This window comes from Bos javanicus, chromosome 11, assembly GCF_032452875.1.
Source record: "Bos javanicus breed banteng chromosome 11, ARS-OSU_banteng_1.0, whole genome shotgun sequence".
NCBI lineage: Eukaryota > Metazoa > Chordata > Mammalia > Artiodactyla > Bovidae > Bos > Bos javanicus.
In genome coordinates, this window is record NC_083878.1 from 24,797,489 (window position 1) to 24,824,247 (window position 26,759).

Here is a 26,759-nt window from a genome sequence, read left to right on the forward strand (position 1 = left end):
CTGGACCTGAGTAGTGGTGGTGGTTGCACAACATTGTGAATATACCAAATGCCACTAAATTGCACATGTTGAAATTGTTCAAATGTACTTTTTATGAGTGTTTTACTACAGTAAAAAAAAAAGGTAACAAGAAGTCACTATTTGGGCAGACCATCACTAGATCTGATGATCAGTGATATTAGCATAGTTTGGGGGTTATTTTACCTTATATGTGAAAATTTTCCTGGGAAGTTTGAAAAATAAATTATAGTAGGTCTTTTCCTTCCTGTTTTCTGATTCATTCTGTCTGAGGTAGAGAATAGGAATCTCAAAATTAAGGAAGCACTTTATATGATTGACACAAGTGGCTCCCAACAGCGTATTATTGTCAGAAATTTGGTGCTTTACTATCGTACATGTAACATTCTAGGGTGCCAAATATTGTAGGCTCTATACATAAAAGTTTTTGTTTTCTGTGCTTTTATGAAGGAAAAGAAATGAGATTGACCAAATAGAAAAGATTTTCCTGTGTTCATGTGAGAAAACTGAGTCCAAAAATTCAAAATTATTCTCTACTTCCAAATTTTTAAATAAATTTGACCCTTAATAGATGTGTCTCTTATCTTGTGACTGTGTCTTCCTTACCATGCCAGCATATTCATCACACATGTATTCCAGTCCTCCTCCTGTTTGAATGAAGATAACAGAGGTTATTTCATATATTTATGCTTTATTTATAGGGAACAATATTCTAAGATTCAAGATTTATGATATCTAGGATTTCTAATGAATTAAATTTTGACAGAACCTGAACTCTTTCTGAAAATTGCTGATATGTGGGGACTTGTGGTTTACTTAAGGCACAGCTTTGAATCGTGTCCTTTAAAACTACTATGTGTGGAAAACAAGCCATTTAGTTAGAGAATGACTCTAGCTGCAATTTAGCAAATTAGCATGTCTTTTTTTTATAGGTCTATTTTAATGAGATTAAATCTTCAGACAATAATATTATGTGCTACATAATGGATTTCTCTGAGACCTTCAGATCTTATTCATTTCCTTTTGAACTATAGACAATACTGGAGATGTATCTAATTAAAGTTGGGTGTGCAAGCTAGCAAAGTTCATTATTCTGTGGCGGAAATAACTATTTCATTGTGTTTTTATATAATTTTTCCAAATAATTTATATATCACATAGAGTTGTCTCAGTTTACAGATATTTGTCTTTTTGCACTCATTCCTTTCTTATTTGTATACTTGATGCTTACTGAAAAAGAATAATTTTGTATGTTGCCTATGGCAGGGTGGGCAGTCTGCTTACTATATCTAAACACTAATGGACTGACTTTTAAAGCTCTAATCTTTGAGGAATATTTTGAAATTTGATTTTAAAACTTTTTTCTTAACTGTATCTAGGCCAGCCAGGCCTTCGAGAAGCTATTTCTATGTCCTGTATAACCAACGGGAGTGGTACAAACAGAAAACCAAGTCACACCAGCTCTGTCTCAATCGCAAGAAAAGAAACTCTTTCATCTGCTGCTAAAAGGTATGCGTTTGTAAAAAGCTAACATTGCAAAACTATCTGAATGTGATAACTCAGTCTCCTTTTGAAAAGAATATGAAATAAGAGCTGTATGAAATTCAAGTAAGCATGTCTTTTGAATTCTTTGTCTGAATGTAATGATATCCTGCTTGTACTTGCTGAGTTTACATTCATCATACCTATCGAGTTGTGTGGGAAGTTTTTGGTTTTTACTAAAGAAAGCAAGCAGTTTCATTTCCTGGTTTGGTTTTGTTTCTTTTTAATAAGCATCTGTTGATGAGATAAGCATGACTATATTTAATTATATAAGTGAATTTTGCATAGCAAGTGATACATTTGATACAGCATTTTTAAAGGAGAAATACTCTTTGGTATGTATGTACATTGGTGGGAGATTAGATGCTATAACTTTTATTCTCAATCATAACTATAAAATTGAGGTTTAATTTAAAAATGTGTGTGTGTGTGTTAGGGGGTGGTAGATAGGAAGGCAGTGGAAATATTGCAATATAAAAATTTCAGTGGATATTATAGGTTTACATTCTCTATGTTCTTTTCATGAATTAATTAATTCAGTCTATTCTAATAAAATTGCTTACAGGATCTTAAAACTGTTTTCTTCAAAGAACGATTGAAGAAAAACTTTTAAGTAATAGAATAATATTTAAAATATGCTGATGGAAAAAGGTTGCCTCAATAAGCTAATGCTGAGTTTTTTGTCAGTGTGTTTTCACAGATGTTAACCAGACATTTGACTACAGGAATGGTGAAGAAATGACAGAATCTTTAGGCCTTTTAAAAATCCTGTTCTGTAATTGAGTCATTAAGTCATCGTTACAGCATCTAGACTTTATCCTCCAAAGCATGCCAAAATTTATTACCTGTGTTCCAGTTTCAGGAGAAAAGGACAAACGACGAAAAAATAAGCATGTGGTGGAAATTTTTAATACAATTTTTAATAATAAACTTCCTTGTTGTATCCAGTGATAGTTTGTATTCAGCCCGTTTTCTTACATAGCTATAGTTATGTGCAGTGGTCAGTATTATGTACAGTAGTGACTTAGTTTAAACCAGATGAGTTTGTTAATTTATGATGCAGGGGCTTTGTGTTTTGTTTTGAAATAGCCCAGAAGGAAAATCTACTGCGTCCATATAAGACTACTGGCCCAATGCTGTGAATTCAGAATAATTTGAAGACCAGTAAGAAAGAAGTAGTTTCTAATTCAGTTTTAAATTTCAAAGTTAGTCTGATATTTTTGAGGTAGAATTAAATTTCTCAGCACATACTGTAAAAATTGAGTATGAACAAGACAATCAAAAGCCAGTCTGAAGTCAGAAGGTATCAGAATGAACTAGATTAAGAAATGTTACTGTCAAAATTATATTTGAACATTATTCATTATTATCATGTGATTACATTGTACTATTTACATTTGTTTAGCATGTTCTTAAACATGCTTTCTTTGTAGATTATGCACCTTATAGTAAATTTTAAAATGTCCTTTGGTTAAAATAGTTGCAATTTTATACCTTTTCAACTCTGGAATCATTGTTTCCATCTGTTTTGTAATATTGTCAAAAGTGTTTGTGCAGTATAAGGATGCTTATCCAAGTGTGATCAGGGATAGCGATGCTTCATTAACCAAGAGTCAGTGTGGAATCATGTGAATTTATAAATAAATATCTGAAATATTTTATTTTAGCTTAAATATGTTCACATGGGCTTCTCTGGTGGCTCAGATGGTAAAGAATTTGTGTGCAATGCAGGAGACCCAGGTTCGATCCCTGAGTTGGGAAGATCCCCTAGAGAAGAGAATGGCTACCCAGGGCTCCAGTATTCTTCCCTGGAGAATTTAATGGACAGAGGAGCCTGGTGGACTACAGTCCATGTGGTCACAAAGAGTCGGACGCAACTGAGCGACTTTCACTATGGTCATTTGTCAATTTTTTAATGAAAGACTGAGTCTCCCCCTTTTTCCTCTCTTAAATATGCATATCTCATTAGACTACTTACTGTCTTGCGTAAAATACACCCATAAATTGTTTTTTATAATTTTTAGTTTCACTTTTTAAGATAGAATAAGAAACTTAAAATTCTTGCAAAATGGTATTACATAGAAACTATCTTTTTTCTGTGATTTTTTTCTTAATCTCTTGTAATTGTTTCACCTACACAAAATTTAGCAGCAGTTCGTAACTCATTTTTATTTGGTCTTTGCAAAGCAGTCAGCTTAGTTTACATAGAAATTATTCTCTTTTCTATGTACATTTTGTCAGTTTTCTTTGTATTTTATTAACTTAATCACTAAAATAACAAATACAACTGGCATTAAGAAGTTCAGGGGGAAAAAAAAAAAGTTCAGGGGAAAAAACACAGTTGACTCTTGGTAAGTGTAAAACTCAACTGGTGAGAGCAGAAGTGTACAAAAGAAATAGGAATTAGAGCATAACCTACAGAATGTGAGCATTTAGTGTTCCTTGGGTGTCAGTGTGCTTAACCAGAGGTAATGGATAGTGTCACTAATGCTCTGATTTGGGTAAACTGAAGTCAGTTAAGAGAGCTTTTACTGTCCCCCCAAATTTGCTAGGATGGCATAAGGCATTAGAGGCCAGTTTGGTCCAAAGGGGCAATCTTCATAGGATATGTTGTCTTAGAATTATAACAGATTCTTTACTGAAGATTTTAAGAGCTTCCAGAATTCTTAAAGAAATATTTTCATTATTGAATGAAAGCAGTGTAAATTGTATTAGCTGTATGATTTAGGATTTTGAATTATATAATAGTAGTAACTTTTTCCATCATTTGATATCTTTTTTGTTTAAATATGTGTTGTTCCATGTTATACTTTATTTTACAGTGGTACAGAAAAAAAGAAAGAAAAACCACAAGGACAGAGAGAGAAAAAAGAGGACTCTCACTCTAATGATCAAAGTCCACAAATTCGAGCATCACCTTCTCCCCAGCCCTCTTCACAGCCTCTCCAAATACACAGGCAAACTCAAGAAAGCAAGAATTCTACTCCCACCAAAAGGTTTTAACTGACCCCAAGTACAGAGTTAGGGAATGGTTGTAATGATCCCTAAATTCTGTGACTTGAGAAAAAGTTGGCTATCCATGGATTCTAAGAGAAAAACTTATTGACTTTTTCCCCTTCACTTCTTTATGGCAGTAATCTGTATTTTAACACATTGGGGAATGATATTTTAAAATTATCATTCAAAATCTATAAGTTAAAACTTGAGGAAAAAGCTAAGTTATAAAGATGAAAGGAAGGCAAAGGTAACCTACTCTAAAACCAAAACATTTTAAAATTATAGAATATTAAAAATATATATATAACTGCATAAATTTATAGCCATGGATAAAAAATTGCATGTGTTCTTATGCTCACCATATTTTGGCATCATTACAACCTTCAGCTTGTCAGGGTCCTTCACAACATACGGCTCTTGACTGTGACTGCATCTCAGTTTCAGTTTTGGGTTTTGGGAGGATAAGTTCTTGCTTGAGTAGAGAATTGAATTCATTTCTCCTAATCTTTTCTATGCTAAAGGCTTGCTTGAGGGCTTCTCTCTGTGTCTTAATAATTAATATTTTAAAGTTATGAGAAGGGGAGAAGGGAGAAACCTTCTAACAATGTGTGTGAGCCTAAATTGGGGGTCCAAACTTGCATGCTGGGAGTTCAGCACTACAGCTACCTTGTAATCAAATATTTAGACCAACTTAATGAAATTTGCCTGCTTTAGGGATGTTGATTCAAGCTTTATAATTAGGTATAGATATATTTTATCATCATACTTCCACTTGGAAATCTTAGGAAAATATTAAACCATTCCCAGAACTGGCTAGGATTTTAATAAAAACAAATGACATCCATTCCTAAAAGATTTTTTAATATATTTTTATTTGATTAGCTTACTCTTTTGCCTCAAATCTCTAATGGAAAATTTGGGAAAACACAACACCCTTCACTTGATTGATGCATGTTTAACATTTTTAAAATGCTTTGTGTGTCTCACGCAGATTCTTATCCTATCTTAATGGTTTGTAATTCTTCTGCCTGATCTAATGTGGAGTTTTTCTTGGATATAGCTTATTAATGTTTTGCAGCCTTGGATTGTATGTGATTAAAGGTGGCTTTTTTGTAATCAGTCTCTTTAAGGTTCTGATTTGACTTGGCATCTTTGTCCCAGATCTCTTTTTTCAGCTTCTTAAGGTCTCCTGGAAATGTGCTTGCCATTCTAAATTTCTCTTTGAATGTACTATTACAAGATGCATTGAAGACTGGATGAGTTGTAGGGCAGTTAACAGTGCAGCAAAAGATTCATTTATAAATCAAAATATTTCAGTTATAAATATATGGGATTAGTTTTGATAATATCAAAACATTCCTGTATTAAAATGTGTTTATTTCTGATCATGGGTAAAGTTGAGAGATACAAAGAAGAGTTTTGCTTTTAGTCCCACAATTATTTAGAAATTGTCATTTGTACCATATATAATTTAATTACACGAGTACATAAAAAATGAAAATAGCCTTGTAATGATTTTGAGTAAGTTTTTTCACAAGTTCACACAATTTCGTAAATTATGAGAGAGAGTAATTATTCAGATTTAAGCACATGAGTGTTCTAAAAATCGAGTACTATTTATTCTAGCCAATCTTTTGAAAAATAGTGATAATTAAAAAACAGACTAGATAATTGCCTTGTTTAACTCCTTCACTCATCCAAGCACCGAACCTTTCAACTAATCATTCTTTGTCTTTTCTGGATTAGCTTTAAGAAAATGTTAATTGCTGCTTATATGTTCTATTCAAATTGTCAATTATATTTCATTGCTATGCATAGAATTTTTCTCTAATAAATTAATATGTTTCTTGCAGCATAAAACGACCATCAACAGCTGAAAAATCACATAATTCATGGGAAAATTCAGACGATAGCCGTAATAAATTATTGAAGGCAGTTTCAACATCAAAATTAATATCGAAAGTTATAAAAAATACAGACAAGTAAGTATTATACTTCTATCTGAAAATTACTAGTTCTTTTACTATCAGGTTTGCATGTACAGTTATATGCCTTGTTTGAATCGTTTTTAAAAATCTGTATTTATAATTTATATCTTTTTTCTTCTAAGTACATTTTTTCTTTTGTGTTCTTTAAAAAAGGCTATGTCTTCCTGTTAATGCTTCTCAACTCATAATAAATCTCAATAATGTCATAAAATTTGAGTATTTTTCATAAATTCTTTCTGTGTTTTACTATTTAAGTGATCCTAATGGAATATTCCTTGTTTTATGACACAGTGTATATTAGTAGTTGAGACCAGAGAGAAACTTTAAAGAATACTGATGCCTGCATTTCACATCTGCAAATTTATTTGGGTTGTAGCCTAGACATTAAAGCTTGCAGTTTTCAGGTGATTATAATGGTGAGCCAAATAAAGTTATGAAATAAATATCTTTGAATTCCTTTTGTAGGCATAAAGATGTCATCATCAACCAAGGTAAATTAAAAATCCTTTTTAAAAAATATTTTTTCTAAATCATAAGTTTCCCTCTTGATAAGAATATTGACTTATTTTCATTCAGTGTATTTTATTTATTAGCTCACAGTAATAAAAAGAAGCATATTTTATAGTCATCTAAGAAAATCTCTTAATTTTTATTGTAAGATATGTCATTTTTGTCTCAACCAGCAAAAATGTCAACCCGTGAAAAAAACAGCCAAGGTAAGAATAAGCTACGCAGTTGGTCGCCTTCTTAGTTAATTTCTTTCTGGATCTCTTATTTGGCTTTTCATTATTTATACTACCTCACTTTCCTCTTAATGAAGAAAATACGGTAATTTGAACTAGTGAATCCAAACACTTTTCCACTTCTGTGAGCTCTGAAGAGTCAAAGTCAACAGTAGAAATAAATATATCATCACAAAGCAGTATAAAATACCAAGGGGAGTTTCCCCCCTTTAAAAAAAAGAAAAGTACTTAGAAAAGCCATTTAAAAGATTGATAAATTTTAACTCAGTTTCCTGTCTTGCCAACTTCATTGCAAATAATCACTCATTTCTTGAAGCTAAGACTTAAAATGTAATGAGTCTAGCAAATCCATTTCCTCTTAAATTTTTCTTTTATATTAATTGTAATTTCTGGCTACTTGCTGTTGTTGGCTTGTTCTGACCCAAGAAAGGAGAGCAGACTTTCTGTAAATGTGTATTTAATTGCAAAGTAGGTAAGATTTGTACATCAGTTTTACATTCCCCTTCAATTGCCTGCAAATTTAATTAAAGCATGCTATTCTAAGTAAAAGCATGTCCTTCCTGTGCATGCTTTTTACAGCTAATTTCTGTGTGTCATAGTTACCTTTATTTTTCTATGCTATTATATTAACCATATACCATGTGGTTAAAATTTTTGTTAGACATTTAACTTGATTTCTATAGATTTTTACTTTCTTTGATTCTACTAAGAAAGTGTTTGTGATCTTCTTTGGGTCATTTGTTTTTACATAGAAATTCTAAATAAAGTTGATTTTTGCTACTGTTTTCCTTCAGTTAGGTCTTATTTTCTCTTTCTTAATTAAGTACAGATTAATGGTTGAAATACCTTAAGGAAAAGTGAAAATTTATTTACAAAGCCAATTCTTTCTATGTGCCAAAACATTAAAAAAAAGAGAGAGATAATGATAGATAGTGAAAGGAGCAGTGAATGGAGAGTGTCTGTGTTTAATATTTGGCTCTATTGTATAGCAATCTTGTGACATAGGCAAAATGGCAACATCTTTGGGTGTTTTTCTAATCTGAGAATAGTAACTATAAAGCTTATTTCACAAGACTGCTGAATATGTATGGAAGTACTTTAAAAACAGAAAACACTGTACCTATAAAAAGGTGCTACTATTATTACATGTTTTGCTAAAGAACTTACATTTCATAAAAATCCTTATAGCTATGGTAAATGAGAAAGGGCTACCTCTCTGTCATGCTGTGGTATGCCCTTTGGAAGGAAAAGGGAACTAACTTATGCGTAGTAGGTCATAAGTGAGTGGTTTGTGTTGGTGACAATTTTCAAAACCATTCAAATAGGCAGATAAGTAAATGTATTTAAAAGGGAAGAGTTTTGCTAGAGAAGGATCACCAAAGTGGGGAAGAAAGGATGGAATGAAAAACTGAAAAAGGATATAGAAAAATCAGTTAAATTCTATGACAGGAATTGTATGTGGCTCTAGTGCTAAAGAATCTACCTGCCAGTGCAGGAGACATGAGATGAGATTTTGATCCCTGGGTCAGGAAGATCCCCTGGAAAAGGAAATTGCAAACCACTCCAGTACTCTTGCTTGGAAAATTCCATGGATGGAATTGTTCCAGATGTTGGAATTTAATAATGTCAAATGTTGCTTGCATTAAGCCTTATTTTTGAAATTTGAGTTTGTTCTTTTGCCACTTTAATCAGCTATATATATCATTAGAGTGTATTTTGAAGGAGAACTCTTACACTTCAGCCTGCTACATAATTCAGGTCTGACTGAAGCAGAACCTGTGCAAAGAAGTAGATGGTTCTAGAGATTGCAGGTAGGGTATGAGAGGTAAGGAACAGAGGGAATCTATGAAGGCAAGCTTGAAAGTGGGTAAGAGGCATCTACTGAAATAAGGGACATTTGAGGAGGAATAGATGTGGAGAAAAGAATAGTTTGGTTTTGAACAGTTACGCTTGAGTTGCCTGTAAATCTTAATTTACTTGTAGAGATGTGTAACAAACAATGTACTGTAGATCTTTAACACCTGTAGTTGAAGTCAAGACTGATTTCAGATTTACTTAACCTGTAATCAAAAGCAGATTAATCAATCTTGTCTTTGTTTTCTTATCTATAGTTGAGACAACAATAAAAACCCTTGAAGGATTATTATAAAAATTAAAGATAACGAAGTGTCATAGCACATGGCACATAGTACCAAATAAATTTTCGTTATTATAAATGTAACAGTAAAACTTTGCACTTAAATATGTGGAGTTAAGATGAAAAGATGACCATTAAATAGATGGTCTTCACTTGATGTAAGTTGTAGATTTAGTATTCATTTTGCATAATATATTTCACAGCACATTTTCTTATACTTTAGCTATTTAAAGTATCTCATTTTTGGATAGTCCTTTTAAATGTGATTTATTAGTTCTCTGGCTCTTTTTTGACAGTGACAAGTGTGACTTGTTCTAAGCCATCTGCTTTGATTTGGGAACAAGCTGATTTACATTTGGTATACATAAATGAGTGGTAGCAGAGAAAGCTTGACCTGAAAGGACTGTGTTCTTTAAGCCCAGCAAAGTAAAAGAGCAGTAAATCTGCATATTCTGATCAGCACTTTGAAGAAAGGAAACCATGGTTGAAAGCAGGAGGAGGTGAAATGGGGTGTACACAGGGCAATCGCTCGTCTAGGTGCACTATACCATATTGTCTGAACTCCGTGGAACTTATATGCTCCCTATAAGAAACAAGTGATAACTATTTAACATATCAGGAAGTAATACACATTGAGGAAGAACAGGAGAGGGGAGAAGTGCTATTTTATATAGAGTGATTAGGGGAGACATACAGTGACATGGAGTCACCTGAAAGGAAGTAAGTGAACAATTGGGTATCCAAAGAAAAGAATTTCATGAGCAGAGAAAATTAGAAATACATAAGCTCTGAGTTAAGAGCCTTCTTGCTGTGTTAGGAGCAGCAAGGAGGTCCTTGATCATAGTGTGCATACAATTCTGTATTTGTTAACCACTCCACTTATACAATATAGATTCATTCTAAGCAAGAGAGGCGTCATTAGACACCTCACTTAGGAAAGGAAAGCAATGTTATTTAGTGGAAAGAGCATAAGAATAATAAGCATGAGACCTAGTTAGGGGTGAATCACAGAAATTTAAAGAATCAGAATATTACAGTGACTACAGTTATGAGTGTTGGTTAGGAAGAAAGTAAAATTTCATTTGCCAGAGGAAATTATGAAAAAAAGATAAAACATCCTTCATCTGTTAATAAATTTTTCACTGCCTCTTGGGATCTTGGATCTCGGTTTCCTGATATATACTTTGGCTTAGACTGCATATTGCAAAGAATCTCTTTAATCACTTTATGAAAGCTCTTTCTTCGCAACAAATAGAAAATGGAAGACAGCCCTTCATACCTTCTCTAACTCAGGTTTAATCTACCTCTGAAGAGTTTGGCTGCAGGTGCTTTTGCTTAGTGCTTAGTATTGTTTTCTGACCTGTTGGCTCCAGGCATGTTCTGTCCTAAAACCTGATCACATCTGTGTAAAGTGAGCATTGTATCTGAAAACATAGCTAAAATTTACTGCAAGAATATAGAGTAGCAGTGTCCTACTGACACTGTTACCTGCTGAGAGGGTGTGCAGTTTGAAACAAACCAAAGAAATCAAAAGCCCTTGAGCTACAGATAGAATCTTTCCTTGTTGTTTCCAAGATAATATCCAGAACTTTGCAATTCCAGAAGTTAGAAAGAAGGATGCTAACCTTAAATCTATGGTGGCTCAGATGGTAAAGCATCTGCCTGCAATGCGGGAGACCCGGGTTTGATTCCTGGGTCGGGAAGACCTCCTGGAGAAGGAAATGTCAACCCACTCCAGCACTGTTGCCTGGAAAATCCCATGGATGGAGGAGCCTGATAGGCTACAGTCCATGGAGTCGCAAAGAGTCGGACATGACTGAGTGACTTCACTTTCCTTTCAAGCAGAAGGGAAGGAAACCAAATATTGCACTTCCAAAAAATATACTTAGTACTAAAATTTACCTTTTGGCATATGTTAAATAGAATATATAAATATTACTTAGATATCTAGGTCTTGGCTTTGTCCAAGTATATTCTCTGTATTTAAAAAGAAACCAAAAAGGAGGGGACTTCTCTGTTGGAAATTTTTTTTTTTAAGCAGAGATCTGATTTCTTGTTGTTAGTGACAGTCATCTAGATTAAAATGTATTTCAGGGCTGTCCAATTTTTTAAAATACAAACCACCCCAACTTCTAGAATATGTGTTTTTGACATCCTCTTTGCTTATTTTCAGCTGAGAAAAAAGCCCCGACTGCCCCTGTTTGATGATTCTAGTGGTAAAGAACTCACCTGCTGATGCATGAGACATAAGAGATGCAGGTTCAGTCCCTGGATTGGAAAGATTTCCTGGAGAAGGGCCTGGCAACCCACTCCAGTATGTTCCAAGGACAGAGGAGCCTGGCAGGCTACAGTCCATGCTGCTGCTGCTGCTAAGTCGCTTCAGTTGTGTCTGACCCTGTGCGACCCCATAGATGGCAGCCCATCAGGCTTCCCCATCCCTGGGATTCTCCAGGCCAGAACACTGGAGTGGGTTGCCTTTTCCTTCTCCAGTGCATGAAAGTGAAAAGTGAAAGTGAAGTCACTCAGTCGTGTCTGACTCTTAGCAACCTCATGGACTGCAGCCTACCACGCTCCTCTGTCCATGGGATTTTCCAGGCAAGAGTACTGGAGCAGGGTGCCATTGCCTTCTCCGCTACAGTCCATAGGGTCGCAAAGAATTGGACACAACTGAAGTGATTTAGCATGCCCCCTTTGAACATGGAGAATATGAGTTTTCATGAGAATTTCTAGTCTTGTACATATTTATTTTGTTGTGTTTGAAGACGTTTCACCCATACTGAATTTTCACAACTGTAGGTAGAAGTTTTCTGTTTTTTTTAATTTAAACTAGGAAATACAATTAACTGGAAAATATTCATTCCTTAGCTATGCCGGTTAACTGAGCTAGTACAGTTAGAAATCCATTCTATCTGGAAATGACATTCAGACTGCATGTTGTGTTGCTCATTCTATCAGTTGTTACTGTTTTCCTGAAGTGCTTTGAAAAGAATTCTGAAACTTGTGATTAGCGTAGCAGAAAAGAGGTACAAATCATCAGGACATATGAGAGTGCAGGAAAAGACTCAGGGAATTACATACCACATTTCTAAGCCATACTCACGGTTGATTCTCCAAGGAACAATTTCACCAAAAATATTCTATTGATTATTTCCTTTAATAATGCTTTTTAAACTTTTTAAAGATTTTAATCTTTCTAAAAATATATGCAAATAATACAACAAGCACCCATCTACTGACCCCCCCCAAATTTATTCAGATCAGATCAGTCGCTCAGTCATGTCCGACTCTTTGCGACCCCATGAATCGAAGCACACCAGGCCTCCCTGTCCATCACCAGCTCCCAGAGTTCACTGAGACTCAACGTCCATCGAGTCAGTGATGCCATCCAGCCATCTCATCCTCTGTCGTCCCCTTCTCCTCCTGCCCCCAATCCCTCCCAGCATCAGAGTCTTTTCCAATGAGTCAACTCTTCGCATGAGGTGGCCAAAGTACTGGAGTTTCAGCTTTAGCATCATTCCTTCCAAAGAAATCCCAGGGCTGATCTCCTTCAGAATGGACCGGTTGGATCTCCTTGCAGTCCAAGGGACTCTCAAGAGTCTTCTCCAACACCACAGTTCAAAAGCATCAGTTCTTCAGCGCTCAGCCTTCTTCACAGTCCAACTCTCACATCCATACATGACCACAGGAAAAACCATAGCCTTGACTAGACGAACCTTTGTTGGCAAAGTAATGTCTCTGCTTTTGAATATGCTGTCTAGGTTGGTCATAACTTTCCTTCCAAGGAGTAAGCATCTTTTAATTTCATGGCTGCAGTCACCATCTGCAGTGATTTTGGAGCCCAGAAAAATGAAGTCTGCCACTGTTACTGTTTCCCCATCTATTTCCCATGAAGTGGTGGGACCGGATGCCATGATCTTCGTTTTCTGAATGTTGAGCTTTAAGCCAACTTTTTCACTCTCCACTTTCACTTTCATCAAGAGGCTTTTTAGTTCCTCTTCACTTTCTGCCATAAGGGTGGTGTCATCTGCATATCTGAGGTTATTGAGATTTCTCCTAGCAGTCTTGATTCCAGCTTGTGTTTCTTCCAGTCCAGAGTTTCTCATGATGTACTCTGCATAGAAGTTAAATAAACACGGTGACAATATACAGTCTTGACATACTCCTTTTCCTGTTTGGAACCAGTCTGTTGTTCCATGTCCAGTTATAACTGTTGCTTCCTGACCTGCATACAAATTTCTCAAGAGGCAGGTCAGGTGGTCTGGTATTCCCATCTCTTTCAGAATTTCCCACAGTTGATTGTGATCCACACAGTCAAAGGCTTTGGCATAGTCAATAAAGCAGAAACAGATGTGTTTCTGGAACTCTCTTGCTTTTTCCATGATCCAGCGGATGTTGGCAATTTGATCTCTGGTTCTTCTGCCTTTTCTAAAACCAGCTTGAACATCAAGAAGTTCACGGTTCACGTATTGCTGAAGCCTGGCTTGGAGAATTTTGAGCATTACTTTACTAGCGTGTGAGATGAGTGCAATTGTGCAGTAGTTTGAGCATTCTTTGGCATTGCCTTTCTTTGGGATTGGAATGAAAACGGACCTTTTCCAGTCCTGTGGCCACTGCTGAGTTTTCCAAATTTGCTGGCATATTGAGTGCAGCACTTTCACAGCATCATCTTTCAGGATTTGGAATAGCTCAACTGGAATTCTGTCACCTCCACTAGCTTTGTTCGTAGTGATGTTTTCTAAGGCCCACTTGACTTCACATTCCAGGATGTCTGGCTCTAGGTCAGTGATCACACCATCGTGATTATCTGGGTCGTGAAGATCTTTTTGTACAGTTCTTCTGTGTATTCTTGCCGTCTCTTCTTAATATTTTCTGACATTTTGCTTTATTTAACTCAGGTTTTTTGTTTTTTGTTTTTATTCATCTTTCCCCCCCCCCACCGCCAGCTATACCATGTGATATATCTTAGTTCCCCAACCAGGGATCTTAGTTCCCCAACCAGGGATCAAAATCATGCCCCCTGCAATAGGAGCTCAAAGTCTTAACCACTGGACCACTGGGGAAGTACCTTTTTTTTTTTAAAAAAAAGAAAACATTAAAGATAAGTTGAAATCTCTCAATACTGTTTAATTAAAATTTTGTAGATAAGTTTTTATCTTTCTCCTTGGGCCTCTTGATTCTCTTTCTACTGTAGTTAATTGGGAAAGAGCTAAAGGGATAAATATTTTGGTATCTGGAATTTCTTTTTTAAAAAAAAATTAAATCCAGCTTGGTATATTCAGATAAAGTAAAGAATTTTTTTCATTTATTTAGTGTTTAAGATAACTTTTCCTGGAGATATAAGTGAGTGATTTGAGGGACTTTTTTAAAAACCATATTTTGCTTAGTTTAGAAATGTTTTAAGCAATATAGCAAATCTTTTAGAAGTTCTGTGTGCCTTACGTTGTTGAATAGATTCATTTCCCTTCTTTTTACCAAAGAAACCCTTGTTCACACAATAAAAATAATCTGAAATGCTTAAGCAAACTCCCATATCTGATATTTTCAAGTAATTCTATTACAGTCACAGTTGTAAAAAAAAAAAACGCAAAGAAATCTGACTAAAGGAAGTTTAGGTTTAAGAAAGCAGTTAACTACAGATTGACTTACCACTGTAATCAGTATGTGCTGGGTAGCAGATACATAAGATTCGGTTATGTTTCTCTGTTGTAGGCTCCTAAGAGTCTAGGTTCACATCTTTTACATCTTCATTGTGTACCCTCACCCCAGCCCCATGTATCAATAATTAAGAATTTAATAAAATTTACCAGCTAGTAGAACTCTACCTATAAAACAAGGGAAATTAAGGTTTTAGCATTTTGTCAAATTTTTCAGATCTGTGTTCTTGCCCAAGCCATTAAAACTAACTGTATAGTATTTGACAAGCACCGCAACTAGGAATTTTTTTTGATGTGCAAAATAAGGTTAGATCATATATCCTAAATTTATGACTCTTCTTTTTATTTTGAAGTCTGCATTTTATGATCTATTTTTACAGCTAGCCCTTTGAAAAGGAGTGAAATTAAGATTTTATTATAGCATATATCAACTTTCTTATTCAAAATCCAAAGATCCTTTTATAAATTATGTAGTTTCATTGGAATTTTAAAAAAATATTACTGTAGTGTAAAACTTGAAATGTTTTGTTTAAAAATAAATTTGTTTTAAGAAAAGATTTTAGCTTTCCTTAAATGGGTTTTTGCCACTTTGTACCATAAGATTGTGGATAGTATTTCTAGCATCTTGTTTACTGGCCTGTTCTGCAGCTCTGTGCTTTGGGGGAGTAGAACTGGTAGTATCTGAGGGAAAGCTCACGTTAAAGATCCTGCAATTTTCTGTTTGCTGAAATTGGGTAGAATCACACTGCCGCATTTTAGTGAAATATAAAACCCAAATTCAGTTGTAGAGGGGGAGCCTTTTAGTTCTAAAAATGATGAAATACAAATAAAAATGAATTTCTAAAGTGAAAACTTTGAGAGAAAGATGCTTTAAACTGTAAGCATTCTAGAAGGTCAGAAGGCTTTCTACGGGCAGTGCCCATTACATAAATAAGTACAAATCATAGTCCCAACCCTTGAAGCTCTGCTGCTGTTGTCTTTGAAAGGCTTTTTTTTTTTTCCCCTTTAATATCTCTAGGTGCAGAAATAGGGAAAGCTATTAAAAAAAAAAGACCCAGAAGGATAAGAGTCTTGGATAAGAGTACAATTTTCTTCTACACTTTTCCTGAATTTTTCCTTTTGTTATAATCTGTGAAAGATTAATAAATTTTGATGAGCATCTTTTAAGCATATAATATTGATAACCAGTTGTTTATATCAATATGAGTCATTTCAGCAATACTTTTCTCAGAACACCTGAGAGTAACTATCCCAGAAAGTTTGGATTAGGGAATATAAAGATCATTTGGCAATTTGGAGCACTTTGGAAGATAAGACAGCCCAGGGGGGATGCTAAAGTAGAAGAGTTAACAGCACGTGAGGAGACTGAAGGGCGAGGACTAAGAGGTGTGCATGAAGGACATAGAAATACAGTATTTCATATTTTTATCTAACATTCATTGTTCCAAAAGATAATAGAGCAGAAACATCATTTTGTTCTCTTGTACTCTGATTTCCTAGTGTTGGGAATTCAGGGCTTAAGCTAATACTATTTGCATTATAAGTAAGCTACATTATCAGTTAATTGGACTTCTGTAGCCTAAGGACCTCACCACTGTCTGAACAGTACTGTCCAATGGAAATATATAAAGCACATATAATTTTAAATGTTCTAATAGCAACATTTAAAAAAAAGAAAATTTCACAGGTAAGATAAGTTTGGGCTTCCCCAGTGGCTCAGTGGTAAAGAACCCACCTGCCAATGCAGGAAACCAAGATTCAATCCTTGGGTCGGGAAGATCCCCCTGGAGAAGGAAACGGCAGCCCCCTTCAGTATTCTTGCCTGGAAAGTCTCATGGACAAAGGAGCCTGGCAGGCTGCAGTTTGTGGAATCACAAAGAGTCAGACACAACTCAGTGACTAAACAACAACAACAAGATTAATATATTTAATCCAGTATATTCAGAATATCAATGGGTGATCAATGTACAAAACCATTAATGAGTAGCCCAGTGGTTAAGATGCTGTGCGTTCAGTGCAGAGGGTATGGGTTTACTTCCTGGGCAGGACACTAAGATTCCACATATCATGAAGCTGGGGGTGGAAGGCGTGGGGGTGGGCGGAGGAACGTTAAGGAAACCTTTTACTTTTTTTTCCATACAAACATCATCAGACTCTCCTACCTATTTTATACTTAGAGCATGCCTCAGTTCACACTGCCTGCCTGCTAAGTGTTCTGCCAGTGGCTCTTGTTCCGAATTGTGCAGATCTAGAACAATAGTTTAGAAAGAAAATATTTCACAAGTTCTAAGTAATAGACATTTTGGGACACAGTCTAGGAACTCATTTGACCTTTCTGAGCCTTGGTTTCTCCTTCTGTAAAAACAGGTGTTTGGACTAGGTGAGCTGTAAGATTTCTTCCAGTTCCAACATTATATGTATCTAGAGAAATGAACTGATAAAATTTATTAACAATATCCCACACAGTTTCTTGTGTTTTTGTTTTATTTATTTTTCCTTACACAGTGTGACTTGGAGGATCTTAGTTCCCTGATCAAGGATTGAACCTGGGGCCTGGCAGTAAAAGCACTGAGTTCTAACCACTAGATCACCAGGGAATTCCCTGAATTTCTTCTTTTATAATTAAGCTATCAATCATTGATCAGATTCAATTAAGAATATTTATTTTATTTGGGCATAAGCTAGTAAGTGGTAAAGCTTAGATTCAGATAAGGATGGCCTTTATCACAGTGCTTGCATTCTGTCCACTATACTGTATACCCACCCTCTCAGTACCAGGAATTTTCACAGTGTCAAAATAGATAAAATGTTGAGATGAATTACATTTCAGGAAGCAGCAGCTTCATTATTGAATACAGATAGCCCTATGCTGTGTTTACTAATTATCAAGAGACAGATAATCATTTATTTTTCTCACATTTCTGGACCAGCACACTTTTATTAATATATTAATTAATATTACTAACCTTATATGCTTTTTTGACCAATCCCATGGCCCCTCTTCCCCTTGACTTTCATGCTGGTGTCCAATGAGGACAGCCAGAAAGCAGCAGTTGGGTAAAACAACTGAGTTGTTTAGCTATAAGGTCAAGAAACCTGACACACTCAAAATGTTTGCAGTGAGAATTTGACTCACTAGTGATTGAGGAGGAAAGAGGTTCTTCGTCTATATATTCTGTCTAACTCCCAAGGTAAAGACTCTATTCTTAGTTTGCAAACTAGTGAGCTCTATGTAGGCCAAAGGTGTGTTTTCACATGGTATTCTCCCTCTTTGGCAAAGGAGTAAACATTTAAAAATTAGGAGACTTCACAATAAATTATAGATTTTCTGTTTCTCTTAAAAAATGAGAAGCTCTAGCAGCACTGGGCCCACATTTTTCCCGAGGTTAATTAACTGCTGCCTCCCTAAGATGGGCCTGGTGGATACCAGTGCCCCCACCCTAACTGGTCATCCCGTATGCTCCCAGGGCTCTCAATTTGCATTTCCTGCCTGGCCTATAGACACTTGAACTTGTGCCCCCTGTATTAGTGGCCCAGATAGGACCCTCAGAATTCTAGCTTATTTGCCTGCAGTTGCTGTTCTGTGGTCACTCTAAAGCTTTTGAGGAGTGTTGAATCATGTATTATAAGCAGTTCCTAGACAGTGTTTAGAATGCTTACAAATCTAAAGGGAAGGAAAGAAATAGTTGTCAAGACCTCATACTTTACAGTGTAATATCTTATTTGTCCGATCAGAATTTCAAATGGTAAGTAGTAGTATCATTTTATTTATTAGGAATATGAGGCCAGAGTCTCATGGCTAGGAAGAGGATAAAGCTGGCATTCAAATCCCAGACAGTGTTTCTCTAACGCTCAGGCTCTTTTCCACTATAATGTGTTCCCCCACTCAGTTACCAGAATTGTTCCCAGTGTCTAGACATATACTCAGCCTCCAACATGTATACCGCCAATTTATAGACAGGAAAAGGATTTTCATCCTAACATGCATTGCCATTTTTATATTGTATTAGAAAAGTTCGCAAGCATAGATACAGCTACTTTGCTTATACTTGATTGCTTGTGCTGCTTTACAGTTGCTGAAGGAATCAGTGCAATATTCTGAGCTGTCTCTATTAGCAGAAGTGAAGTTGCTCAGTCGTGTACGACTCTTTGTGATCCCATTGACTGTAGCCTACCAGGTTCCTCCATCCCTGGCATTTTCCAGGCAAGAATACTGGAGTGGGTTGCCATTTCCTTCTCCAGGGGATCTTCTTGACCCAGGGATCGAACCCAGGTCTCCCACATTGCGGTCAGATGCTTTACCCTCTGAGCCACCAGGGAAGCCCCTATTAGCAGAGGAGGGCACTTTTCTTTTCTTTGATGCTGCCCTAACCCATTCCCTTTGCTGGATATACAGTCTCTTTTAACTGGCAATAGAAACATCTATGAAATATTTTTTTTCCATTCAGAAAGCATTTATGCTATACACCTCTGACCAGTGAATGACCTTGGAAGAAATTCCACAAGACAGGATATTTCCCTTTAAGGATTTATTTTCTTTAAAAAAAAAACTAGAGGGAAAATTATGTAACAAATTGACACCTAGAAGAAAGTGGACTTTACAAAAAATGACAAGGAGATACAAATAAAGATGATTGCTGAAGGGAAATAGTTACAGCTGATAACTAAATCATTTAGTTATCATCAAAGTCCAGGAAACAGAGCCCACTCTTAGATTCAGAAGTAACAGAGACATACATCATGTGGTGTTAAAAAGTTGTGGCGTGGGAGGTCTTAGCCTGTTCTTAGATCAAACCCTGAGGCTGAGCACACTGTAATAATAATAAAAATAACTTGAACTTCTCACCCATAGCAAGTACAGTTTAAAAGTCTGAAGAAATACTTACAAACATTCAGCAAATGTTTTTTTTCCTCTTGTTTTCATGGTTTGTGTTACATAAGCTATTGAATTATCTACACTTCTTCTTAGTGGCTTACGTCATTCATTATTAGATGTCCTAAGGTTGATTCAGCCTCTGATTGATAATCACACTTTGTTTCTAACATGATTTTCCTATCGTAGCAGACAAGTTAGCAAGTTCTAGACAGTGCCTATGCATTTGTATGCAGTCCCTTATTTTCTCCTTCCCCTTTAGGTTCTTTTCTAAACATTTCACAGCCACCATCAACATTTATTAAACCTGTCTGTATGTAGGTCAGCCAAGGATGGATGTTTTTGTTTTGTTTCTTAAGACTTGCAAACAGTCTGATCTGATCACTTAAGTATTGTTTTCATTTGTAAAAGGTGTACCATAAATGTTGATTTGATTCTGGAGTTGTCTTTTTAACATTTTTAGTTTTAGACTGTTGCACATCTTACAAGCAGCTATTGGTTTATGTAAATAAAAGATGTTTGTGCTATTATGTTAATATTACCTATGCTACAAACTAGAAAACTATTCCCTAGCACGGTCTTTAAGATTTTAGTGTATTATAATTGAATTTAACTGCTTAAACTCGAGGCTGATTGTAGGCACAGTTGTGAAATGAAGGACATCGGTCATCTTTCCTCCATCTCTGACCACTGCTCTATGTAACAGAGTGCTCGGTCCCTCTTTCTGTCCTTGACTTACGGGGCTGTCTGACTCCACTCCTGGTGTGCTCTGTGGCCATGGTTTTTTGTCTGTCATTAAATGTCGGTAGGTTGATCAGGTAGTGTGGCAGACATGGTTGTCATCGGAGTACTTTGATAATCTTTTTTTTCAATTGTCAGAGAACCTTCCATCACAAAATTATTTTCCTCTTGCTTTTTTATACCTCAACTTTCCTGACTTTCTTGTTGAAATGTGTCAACTTATAGATAAATTATATTTTAATTATGAAAAGTTACTCTCACTTAAGGAATGACCAGTGATTTTTTTCCTTTGATGTTTTAAACTAAGTCTTTATACAAAAGCAGTTATATAAAGTAGCTATTTTCTATCTTGTTTTTATTATAGCATATTAATAATCAATTTTTCTATGAATATTCAGCAAATACATCTGTCTTAATGTTTTTTCTTGTGTTTCAACAGAAGGAGAATACATTAAAATGTTTATGCGAGGTCGACCAATTACAATGTTCATTCCTTCTGATGTTGAGAACTATGATGACATCAGAACAGAACTGCCTCCTGAAAAGCTCAAACTGGAGTGGGTGTATCCTTTTCTTTTGTGACAGCAAATTTGTTTGCTCTGTTTTTAAGAAAAATTACTTTACCTGACGTCTGTCAGAATTGTCTTTATGTCAAGTAAACGTGGTAAACAGTGACCACTTGAGAAAGTAAAGAGATGTCATCTCTAATCCTTTCACATATTATGTGTATATTGCTGTTAGCAACTTAAAAGCACCAAAATTTAATACCTTCAGATAGGGTAAGCAGTGTTCCATGGACATCAAGGCAGGTGCTTGTGGTGTAGTGAAAGAGGCATCAGACTAGAATTGGAAGGCTGGTGTTTTGAGTCTTGGCTCTGCCACTTACCCTCCATGAACCTTACTTCTTCCAATATAAAAAGAGGTCAGTAATCCCTACCTCACAGGTCCATTTTAAGAATTAAATAAGGAAACATCAGTTAAGCATTTTGTAACCTTTGAAATAATATGAATTATCTTATTAAGAGCTGAAATTAGCAAGGTGGATTCTAATTTGAGAATAAACTTCTTCATGACCAGACATTTTCTTTAAAATGAGTATATGAAACAGTGCTCCTTATTTCACTTAGGAAACCTTATTTCTCTTAGACATTCTTAAGAAATTCTCAGTGAAGCAGAAGAAACTTAATATTTGAACTTTGCTTTTTGCCTCCATTCTCTTATATCCCCTTTCCCACTCCTTGAATCAGTCCCTCCTTTTGGCAGAAATTAGCTTGAGAAGACTCAGCAATCCTGTGATTCTGCATAGTTTTTTTTTTAGCAGGCACTCTGCTTACACCAAACTGTGCCTGGCTGTCTTTTATTCATTAGTTAGGGTAAGTATAAGTGTCAAGTAGCTCTTCTTTTGTTCTTAGTTTTGGGCTGCACCATGCGGTTTGTGGGATCTTAGGTCCCAACTAGGGATCAAACCTGGTTAAGCAGTGAAAACACAGAGTCCAGTGGGTAGATCAACAAGAGATTCCCTCTGGTAGCCCTTCTTTTGATCTCTCTCTTTTTCTCTCTCCATTTAAGTTAGATCCTCCTTCTGTTTTCTCCTAGCATCCTGTTGTTTTTTCTTCCACAATTTCTAATGATATACTTGGTGTAAATTTTTGTTACCTTTGAAAAGCAAGAACTCCAGGGACACAGGCCCACATATTTTTGTTCAGAAGTGCATGTTCTACTCTATGCCTGATACACATTAGGAGCTCAATATGTATTTCTTGGTTGAATGAGGAAACTAAGATTTAAGCGTATTAAGTCTTGGAACTGCACAAGGGCTAATGGCAAGACATGAGTTTTATAGTTCCAGTCCAGTCCTCTTTTCTTATACTGATTCCCTTACATATCCATTAATAAATCATTTAACATTTTGAAAGTTGTGTTTGTTTGAAACCTTGACTCTTTATTTTAAGATACGGTTATCGAGGAAAGGATTGTCGAGCTAATGTTTACCTTCTTCCTACCGGGGAAATTGTTTATTTCATAGCATCCGTAGTAGTACTATTTAATTATGAAGAGAGAACTCAACGGCACTACCTGGGTCATACAGACTGTGTAAAATGGTTGGTATCATTTTATACATATATATATATATATTTCATGCTCTTTTTTTGTATTTTATTAAGCTAGGTTTTTATTGGAAATGATTTCTTGTGGAAAAATGAGAATTTAAGGATATTATGGACATCCTGTAGGTAGATTTCAAAAATAAAAAAGACTTACAGGCCTCCAAAATAGTTGGTGTGATACCTGCATCAATAGGTACCTGCAATAGATACCTGCAACATATCATCTATAAATTTTGATGGGGGCTTCTTTGGCTTTCCCAGAGCTTTTATACTTTTTCCTCTGGCCTGAAACATCAGATATATGTGGCAGACTAGACTTTTACATACTTCTGAGAGTGATTATTGGTTACTTAATATTTATTGAGAATTTGTTTTATGTAGGTAAGTTTTGAACTTGAGACTTTGAGGAGAAAAGGAAAATGATAGCTGAATAAGGATCAAACTGTAAAACAGAATGAGAGCCATAAAAATGTGAGAACTCCTTTTCTATGCTTGGCGTATTTTTGAAGTACTCAATTTTACTAATTTGAAGTTAACTTTAATTACCTATTGCTTAAATTCATTATTTTCCAATATTTAAAATGTATTCTGGCAACTATATCTATACCTAGAAAAAAATTAATATACGTTAGACTTAAAATATAGATATTGTTAAACTTTTAGAGATGATTAAAATTTTGTCTTTTTCACTAGAAGAATACATGTACAAGATTACTTATTACAACATCATTTTTGATGGTAAAGGTTGGAAAGAACCTGAATATCTTTTAGCTGGTGACTAGTAACGTGTGGTTTCCATGCAGCCATGCAGCCATAAAGAAAGAATGAGGTTAGATGGACTTAGAGATTACCCTACTTAAGTGAAGTAAGTCAGAAAGAAAAAGACAATTAAAATATGCTATCACATATTTAGAATCTAAAATCTCAGTAAGAAATAGACTTACTGAGTAGAGAATAGATTTATTGAGATTGGGGAGAAAAGAATTGGGAGTTTGGAATTAGCAGATGCAATCTATTATATATAGGATGGATATACAACACAGTCCTATTGTATAGCACAGGGAATTATATTCAGTACCCTGTGATAAACCATAATGGAAATGAATGTAAAAAAGAAAAAATATATATATATATATATAACTGAATCACTTTGCTGTGCAACATAAATTAACAGAACATTGTAAATCAACTCTGCTTCAATAAAATTAAGAAAGAATGAGGAGAGTGTTTGTGTATTAAGTGGAAAAATTCCTAAGATACATTTGTAAGTATAAAAGAACAAGAAAATGTGTAGTATTTTACCATTTGTATAAAAAAGGAGGTGGAAGATAAATATTTATCTTGACTTTCACATAGGTAAAATTTTTCCAGAATTAGTAATAAAAAGAAACTGATTACAGCGATTACCTGGTTGATGTTACAGGGAGTAGGGATAATAACCAGATAGATGAGATTTTAGCAGAATTTCATAAGTGTTTTTATAGTTTTTGATATTTGAACCATGCACATATATTACCTAATCCAGTAATTTTGCTTTTTTAAATGTTTAAGATTTGAATTAAATATGGCAAAATGTTAGTTAGATTTTTCATTAACTCAATGTAATTGATCTATATTAAAAAAAGTAAAATTGCTGGATTAGATAATATATGTGTCTGGTTCAAATATTAACTGTCAATGTAATTGATCTCAATAAAGTATATATGGGCTTCCATGATAGTTCAGTTGGTAAAGAATCTGCCTGCAATGCAGGAGACCCCAGTTCAATTCCTGAGTCAGGAAGATCCACTGGAAAAGGGATAGGCTACCCACTCCAGTGTTCTTAGGTTCCCTTGTGGCTTAGCTGGCAAAGAATCTGCATGCAATGCAGGAGACCTGGGTTTGATCCCTGGGTTGGGAAGATCCCCTGGAAAACGGAAAGGCTACCGACTCTAGTGTTCTGGCCTAGAGAGTTCCATGGACTCTATATTCCATGGGGTCGCAAAGAGTTGGACATAACTGAGTGACTTTCACTTTCATTTTTCTTTCAAAGGATATGAACTATTTGAGAGGAAATAACATTAGTTAAAGCAACATATTGATAAACTCTAGCCTCTTTAATAATAAAAGAAATTAAACTGATAATCTTTTATACCAAATTATCAAGGCATGTTAAAAGGTATAATTCTTAATATGAGGAAGTTGTAGTGAAATTTTTAAAACATTTTTATTTATAACAATTTAAATTGATAATGTTCTGGAAAGTAATGAGCAATACATACCAAAAACAAAAAATGTATATTCTCTATTTATTGCTTAAATTCATTATTCTCCAACATTTAAAATCTTCACAAGATGTAATACTACATCTTCATGGTAATAAAACTATGTGAATATGTCTAGGTGTAAGACTAGAAAGAAACAAGTTCCTTTATCATGAACACGTGATAAATTTATCATGCCACAATTATGAGTAGATGTTTTCTTCAAATTTAGTGTTCTAATAATTCAGTTTAACAAAGAAGGCAGAAATACGGCAGAAAACTTAGAAAAGAAGTCCTGTAGGTAATTGATGTTTATTTGATTAGCCAAAGAAAATAAAACAAATGGGTCACATTGAGTTTTTTTAATGATTAAAAACTGTTTGAAAAATGTTGATACTGAGGCATGTTTCTGCTGTTTTACATCTTTCCTGTATTTAAAATTGTTGTTAACACTGCTTTTTAGCCTTGCTATACATCCTGACAAAATTAGGATTGCAACTGGACAGATAGCTGGAGTGGATAAGGATGGAAGGGTGAGTGGCACAGTTTTATGCATTCTGTACCAGGTGATATTGATATTAGGATGGCATTGATTGTATTTAACCCTAACTCATTTATTTCATTCTCTTAAAATTTAACTATTAAGGAATTTTTAGTATAAGCAGAGAAACAAATAATAGAATGTAATAACATTAAAAAAAGAACAAAAGAGTCACACTAAAATATTCCTTTTCAAAAAATAAGTGTTCTCCCTAAGGAAGCTATTTATTTATAAGAATGGGAGAACTGATAAGCTTATTAAAGTTCTTTTTTTAAGTATAGAATAATTTATCAGTCTGCTGGAAGGTATTATAATCATCCTAAATTGATGGATCCCTTAATTTTATATTTTACATATGATTTTATATGTAATTTATATATGACTAGAAATAACACTTAAAATTTTTCAGTTATTATTCAATACTATTGACTTACATGACAAATTCCTTATTAATAAGGATCAGCAGTGAATATTAATGACTGATTAGCATGTATATGACTATACTTAATAACATTTTCTGCCTGGTTTCTTTAAAGAAAAGTAGTTGGAGGGGTTATGTTGGATGACTTTTAATACTCCTTCCAGTTCTAAATTCTGTTTAAGGGCTGTTTGCTTAGCAGTTTTTTGGACACTGATTTTTTTTTTTTTTAATATTGTTTTCTCAGGAATGAAAGTAATGCAAAAAGCAGGATTTCCAGTGCAGATTTGCTGGTATTAGAATCCTGACTCTACCTTTTAATAGCTGGATAAATATGGACAAGTTATTTAAATCTCTTTTTCAAAATAGCATTGAAACTTATATATTGCCATATGTAAAATAGATGACCAGTGCAGGTTCGATGCAGGGCACTCAAAACAGTGCTCTAGGACAACCCAGAGGGATGGGATAGGGAGGGAGGTAGGAGGGGGATTCAGGAAGAGCAGAACAGATGCACCCTTGGCAGATTCATGTCAATATATGGCAAAAATCACCACAATATATATTGTAAAGTAATTAGCCTCCAATTAAAATAATTAATTTTAAAAACTGTCTTAATTTCCTCATTTGTTAAATGGTGATTATAATAGCACCTAAGCCCCAGGGTCTGTGAGAATTAAATGAATTAACGCATGTGACGTACTAGAATAGTATACTGCACATAATAGATACTCAGATCATTTGCTGCTTCTATTA

General features: G+C 34.9%; 1 protein-coding gene across 7 annotated transcripts in view; it reads left to right on the top strand.

Moving 5' to 3' along the window:
• Positions 1 to 26,759, top strand: part of EML4 (EMAP like 4) — a 154,597-nt gene that overhangs the window by 81,197 nt on the left and 46,641 nt on the right. For 3 of the 7 annotated variants that reach the window (XM_061432181.1, XM_061432178.1, XM_061432179.1), the window contains exons 3-10: positions 1,398 to 1,527; positions 4,383 to 4,556; positions 6,411 to 6,539; positions 7,011 to 7,036; positions 7,205 to 7,261; positions 21,133 to 21,256; positions 22,646 to 22,795; positions 25,508 to 25,577. In XM_061432181.1, coding sequence (XP_061288165.1) covers positions 1,398 to 1,527; positions 4,383 to 4,556; positions 6,411 to 6,539; positions 7,011 to 7,036; positions 7,205 to 7,261; positions 21,133 to 21,256; positions 22,646 to 22,795; positions 25,508 to 25,577 — 860 coding nt within the window. The remainder of the gene's footprint in view (positions 1 to 1,397; positions 1,528 to 4,382; positions 4,557 to 6,410; positions 6,540 to 7,010; positions 7,037 to 7,204; positions 7,262 to 21,132; positions 21,257 to 22,645; positions 22,796 to 25,507; positions 25,578 to 26,759) is intronic. The other 4 variants (XM_061432184.1, XM_061432180.1, XM_061432185.1 and 1 more) reach the window with 2 other exon arrangements.